At 47.4% G+C, this 6,264-nt stretch overlaps 1 protein-coding gene across 1 annotated transcript; it reads left to right on the plus strand.

The window, feature by feature from the left end:
• The first annotated feature begins 4,886 nt into the window (after nucleotides 1–4,886).
• Nucleotides 4,887–5,863, plus strand: LOC140469158 (zona pellucida sperm-binding protein 3-like). The gene is given in 5 exon segments (XM_072565475.1): nucleotides 4,887–5,017; nucleotides 5,107–5,210; nucleotides 5,302–5,479; nucleotides 5,563–5,689; nucleotides 5,771–5,863. Coding segments are annotated over 5 exon segments (618 nt in total). The 5' UTR covers nucleotides 4,887–4,901.
• Nucleotides 5,864–6,264: the final 401 nt, after the last annotated feature.

Consider the following 6,264-nt stretch of genomic DNA (forward strand, 5'->3'; position numbering starts at 1 on the left):
GGATGCTACAGGACAATTATCTCCATTTCCAGGTAGATGCTGCAGTTGTAGCTGTACTGGAACAGAATAGACAGGGACACGGCCTGTTCAGGATCACAGCTCTTTCACCTTATTCCCACAATGTTAGTCAGAGTGCATTTGCTTCACAGTATCCAATGTCTGCAGCTGTTTCTCTATTTCACTTGTAGTCAATAATACTGACTGAAGACAGGCATCAGTGATGCTGGGGACTACAATGGATTGTCCCTTTGGATCTTTCTGGCTGCAGGTTGTTGTAAATGCTTCAGCCTTATCCTTTGCGCTGGGTTCCCCAATCATTGAGGGTACGGAAATTTGTGGAACTGCCTCCTCTTGGCAATTTTTAAATTCAGACTCCTACAGCACACAGAGGCCCTTCAGCCCAAACTGGTCTGGGCTGACCACAATGTCCATCCACACTAACCCCATTTCCCTGTACTGGGCCCACAGCCTTCTAATCCTTTCCTATCCATGTTTTTCTCTAAATGCATTTTTAAACGTTGTTTACGTACCGGCCTTAAACACTTCTGCTGGCTTCTTATTCCATATGCGTACCGCCAACTGCGTGAAATCATTGCTCCTCCGGTTCCCTTTCATTCTTTTCCCCCTCTAACCTTAAACGAATGTTCTCTAGTCCTTGACTCCTTCATACTGGGAAAAAGACTGAGTACTTTCACCCCATCCATGCCTGTCATGATCTGATACACTCCCATAAGAATTCACCGCCTCCCCTGCAGAAACAAGTCCGAGCTTGTGCAATCTCTCCCTTCAACTCAGACCCTGACTCCTGGCAACATCCTTGTAAATTCCTTCTGCACTCTGTCCTGTTTAATAACATCTTTCCGAGATCAACGTGAGCAAAACTGAACACAATACTCCAAATGCAGGCCTCGTCACCATTCTGTATAACTGCAACATAACTTCCCAACATCTCTACTCAAGGCCCTGACTGATGAAGGCCAGTGTGCCAAAAGCCACCTTCACTGCCTGTCTACCTGTGACTCCACTTTCAGAGAACCATACTCCTGAACTCCAAGGTCCCTCTGTTCCACGATACTTCCTATGGTCCAAGCATTCATCATGAAACTCCTACCTTGATGTGACTTTCCAAACTGTAACACCTCATACTGATCTACATTGAACTCCATTTGCAATTTCTCAGTGCTTGTGCCCAGGTGGGACAAAGTGAGGACTGCAGTTGCTGGAGATCAGAGTCGGAAAGTGTGGTGCTGGAAAAGCACAGCCGGTCAGGCAGCATCTGAGGAACAAGAGAGACGACGCTTCAAGCACAAGCTCTTCATCAGGAATCAGTGGGTGCCCTCAAGATGCCTGAGAGATAAATGGGATGGGGTGGGGCTGGGAGGAGAGGAAATAAGGAAACTGGTGAAATCAACATGGTCCAATCCCATGTAATCATGGTAACCTCCTTCACTGTCCACTTCATCTCCAAGTTAGGTTTCATCTGCAAACTTACTAATAATACCTTGTATGTTCACATCCAAATCATTTATACAAATGATAAAACACACCGATCCTTATGGCACACCACTGCTCACAGCCCTCCACTCTCAAAAGCAATCCTCTGCTACTACCCTATGTCTTCTACCTTCCAGCCAGTTCTGTACCCACATCCCTGTATTCCACGAGATCTAACCTTGCTAACCAGTCACCCATGAGGAACTTTGTTGAATGCCTTGCTGAAGTCCATACAGATCACGTCCACCACACTGCTCTCATCAATCCTCTGTGTTCCTTCTTCAACAAATTTAATCAATTTTATGAGAAATGATCTCTCACACACAAAGCCATGCTGACTATCCCTAATCAGTCTTTGGCTTACCAAATACATGTAAATCCTGTCCCTCAGGAATCCCTCCAACAACTTGCCCACCACCGATGCCAAACTCACTAGTCTGGAGTTCCCTGGCTTTTCCTTACCACCTTTCCTAAATAGTGACAACACATTAGCCAAACTCCAGTCTTCTGGTACCTCACCTGCAAATGTTGATGATACAAATTTCTCAGCAAGAGGCCGAGCAATCACTCCCCAAGCTTCCCACAGAGTTCCAGGGAACACCTGATCAGGCTGTAGGGATTTACACACATTTATGTTGAATCATAGAATCCCTACAGTGTGGAAACAGGCCGTTTGGCCCAACAAGTCCACACTGACCCTTTGAAGAGTAACCCAGCCAAACCCAATCCCTTACCCTATTACACTACATGTTCCCTGACTAATGCACCTACCTACACATCCCTGAACACGAACGGTAATTTACCACGGCGCATCCACCTAACCTGCACATCTTTGGATAGTGGGAGGAAACCAGAGCTCCCAGAGTAATCCCACACAGACACAAGGAGAACGTGCAAACTCCACACAGAGAGTTGCCCGAGACTGGAATCAAACCCATGTCCCAGGTGCTGAGAGGCAGCAGTGCGAACCGCTGTGCCACCATACTGCCCATCTTCCCTTTTAGAATGAATGTAAAATTCTCTCAACACCCCACACATGCATCTACCTATCGCCATCCCAGCTCCCTTGCCCCCATTCCTAATCTCCGATTTACCTCTCAGCCCATTTTCCCAATCCACAATCCGGATGAAGGGCTTATACCTGAAACCAACTCTCCTGCTCCTCAGATGCTGTGCTTTTCCAGGACCACACACTTTGACTGTGATCTCCAGAATCTGGACTCCTCACTTTCTCCCTCAACACCATCCCCCAACAAACTCCGCCAGAGCAAGGTCAGTGTGGGACGTGATACGTGAGCTTCCTCTGTTCATTTTCACTGAACAGAAAGCTGTCTCTATACTTTTAAACTAAATGTGCAGCTACATTATCGATATCAAACATTTTTAATCCAGGGACCTCACTGAGTTAGAAACAGAGTAAAAGATTCTACACTTTCCGAAAGCTTCTTCTATTCTTGAAAACTGGAAGTAAAGCTGTCCCCATCAAAGGTTCCCCAGAGACAGAGACAGAGACAGCACGTGGTGAAATACAGAGTAAAACTGCTTCTACTCTATGAATTAAAAATAAACTGAAAGTAAAGCTCTCCCTGTATTCCAGAAAGAGAGGCATGATAAGTTTACAAGAATAAAGCTTCTTGCACGTTGCCTGCATCAAACACTTCCATGGGTCTCACTGTCAGTCTCCTCAGGTGAGGATGGGCAGGACCCAGCAGACACCCTCCCAGATCAATGAGCTACGTTTGATGATTGTATTCATGGGGCCTTCACCATGAGACCTTGTGGAGTTGAATTCAGTCAGGTGACAGCACAGCAGCTCACAGCCACTCCTATTGCTCCAAATGAAATAGGCCCTCCTGGTAATAACTCGATAAGTTCAGTCATTGGTGGAAATTGTAGAGATTGGGGCTGGTTGATTGGTTCAATGTTGCTGCTTCTGGTCACATTGGTGTCAGGTGAGAGCAGGTTGTGTGTATAAAAGGAGCTGGTTGGGGGTGTGTGGGGATGGTTGAGTTGTTTGTGATCATGGGTGATTTTGTAGTGAGGGGTTTGCTCCTTTTGTTGGTGCTGTTTATTGCTCTGAAACATGGCAACAGTTTCTGAGCCAGAGGTTTCCATGGACAATAGTGAGAGCCAGCCCTGTTCCTGAGAGAGTGCCTCCTCATGGGGGTCCCATTGGTTCCAGTTTCCGAATGTCTGATGTTGGGAGTGTGTCCCCACTACAGACTGTGATGGTGCAGTGTGGAGAGCACAACCTGCTGGTCAGGGCCCAGCTGGATTTATTTGGAACCAGGCACCTGATTAAAGCTGCTGACCTGACCCTGGGGACAGCAGGTTGTCAGCCAACCAGGGTGTTCCCTGAGAACCAGACTGTGCTCTTTGACTATGGGCTGCATGAGTGTGGCAGCAGATTGCAGGTAATGGGGGTTGTCTACACTTGCTGGAAGTTTGAGCTATAGATGATTCCTGACTAGAACCCTAAATGTGATGTTAATATGTAGGAACTGTCTCTCCTACAGTCTCTCAAATCATCAGACTAAGTTCCTCGCCTGGATTGGACAGTGTGCCTGAACTGTTCTCCATCTCTAGCCTTGTGCTCCCATTCTTATTGGTTTAGAAGCTTCTGATTACAGGGGTTGCTCTGTTAGAATGTTTTCAGTATGAATTAAGTATCATGTGTTGACTTGTGGGTGGTGTTTTGATGCTGAGTGTTCTCCTGACTTGGTTTAGTGATCCACTATAGTGTGGATTTCTCTTATCACTACTTTCTCCATAGTGAGGTCACAGGAGCACAACTCTTAGCAGCATGACTTGTGTTTAGTTGGATGGAAAGTAGCTCCATCACCATCAGGCACATTGTCTTGACTCCCTCCCACTGGGGGTGTTGGTCTATGAATAAATTAACTGCTCATGTACTTGTGCTCCACGTTTGACCTGTTGGTAAAACTAGTTTGATTTTATTATGGCTAATTAGTTTCTGTTCTTTCCCATCTCCTCAATACTGTTTTATTGCCTAACCTTCTGATTAATCTCCCAATTCTGCTCATAATATGAAGGTTTCATGATTACACAAGGAGATGATGGCCAAAAGATCCCTGCAGCCTCTTCCCTGTGATAACAATCACCACGTCCCTGTTCCCTCAATACTCTCTCTCATTTAGTCTGGGAACCTAACACACAACCTCCTTTTGACCAAATTTTGGTTCGGAATTCCAAGCCTGATCTTTGGACTAACCCCTGCCCTCTAAGACTGATTTCTCCAGCTCAGGGTGTGGGAAAGCAGATTCCTGGCCCTGAGACTGTTGGTCTCACTAAAGAATTGTCACAATGGGACGGTGTCATTGTAAACACTGTGTAGATCCTTATCATTTCAGATCAGTCTCTCCATTCCTTAATCTGGTGTCTTTCAGATGACTGAAGATTTCCTGGTCTACACCACCCACCTGACCCACGTCCCAAACTATCCTGGATCTGTCATTGTGAGAACCACTGGTGCTGTTGTTCCCGTTGAATGTCGTTATTAGAGGTGAGAATCATTACTCAATTGTCAGTATGATCCCCTGCTGCTGTTGTCTAACACTGTCCTAAAATGGCTGCCCTGTCTCCTTTCCCCAGGAAGGGCAATGTGAGCAGCAATCCCATCAAGCCCACCTGGATCCCATTCAGCTCCACCAGGTCTGGAGAAGGGCATCTGTCATTCTCCCTGCGTCTAATGAATGGTATGTGATGGGTGGCTGGGGAGGGATCTCCTGGTGTCTCTCTGTGGGAGTTGTACCCATTGGCTCCAACCCTTGTCTTGCTGTACTTCAGGTGACTGGCTGACAGAGCGCACTTCCACTGTCTACTCCCTGGGAGATCTCATTCACATTGAGGCATCGGTTTCACTGGCCAACCATGTGCCCCTGAAGCTGTACATTGATCGCTGTGTAGCTACACTGAGCCCAGACAAGGACTCCACCCCGAGATACAGCATCATTGACTACAATGGGTAAGGAGCTCTCTGCTTTCTCCAGCTGCTCCCATCTCAGTGGCTTCACTCCATTCACTTCATGGCCCTTTGTCCATCTGCAGTTGCCTCCTGGACAGCAAAACTGAGGATTCCTTTTCAACCTTTGTGTCGCCCAGAGACGGGCGGGAGCCGGACAAGCTCCGGTTTGACCTGGATGCCTTCCGTTTCTATGGAGATGAGCGATCCTTGGTAAGAGGAAGCTGCTGATGTACTCTTGCACAATGGGGAGGGAGTCACTAAACACTGACTTGTTCTAACTGTGTCCCTCAGATGTTCATCACCTGTCACCTGAGAGTTGCTGCAGTGGATCAGGGAGATTCCAGGAATAAAGCTTGTACTTTCCAGAAGCTGCAGAATATGTAAGTTCCCTCTCCCTGTCCCTCAGGGATGTTGTTGGGGGAGGTGATGCATCATGTGGTTGATGGGCTGTTCCTCTTGTTTAGTTGGACCCCATTGGAGGAGTCAGACAGTGACATTTGTGCCTGTTGCCATGTGGGGAATTGTGGGAGCACAAGGGAGATCGTGATCCGTTTCAGAGGAAGGAGAGACCTTGGCCCTGAAGCTGGTAGGACATTGCCCTCTAGATGCTGGGATCTCCCCTCACCCCCATCTTGTTCCCCTCCCTTGACTGTGATGTTTGATCTTGTAGAGGGTGAAGCTGGATTGGAGGGGGAGGCCTCACTTGGCCCCCTGATCATTCTGGATACTGAGCTGACCAACGTGGCAACTCAGCCCCTGACTGAGGGTGACAGAAGGATGCAGGA

The sequence above is a fragment of the Chiloscyllium punctatum genome, chromosome 48 (genome assembly GCF_047496795.1).
Source record: "Chiloscyllium punctatum isolate Juve2018m chromosome 48, sChiPun1.3, whole genome shotgun sequence".
Lineage (NCBI taxonomy): Eukaryota > Metazoa > Chordata > Chondrichthyes > Orectolobiformes > Hemiscylliidae > Chiloscyllium > Chiloscyllium punctatum.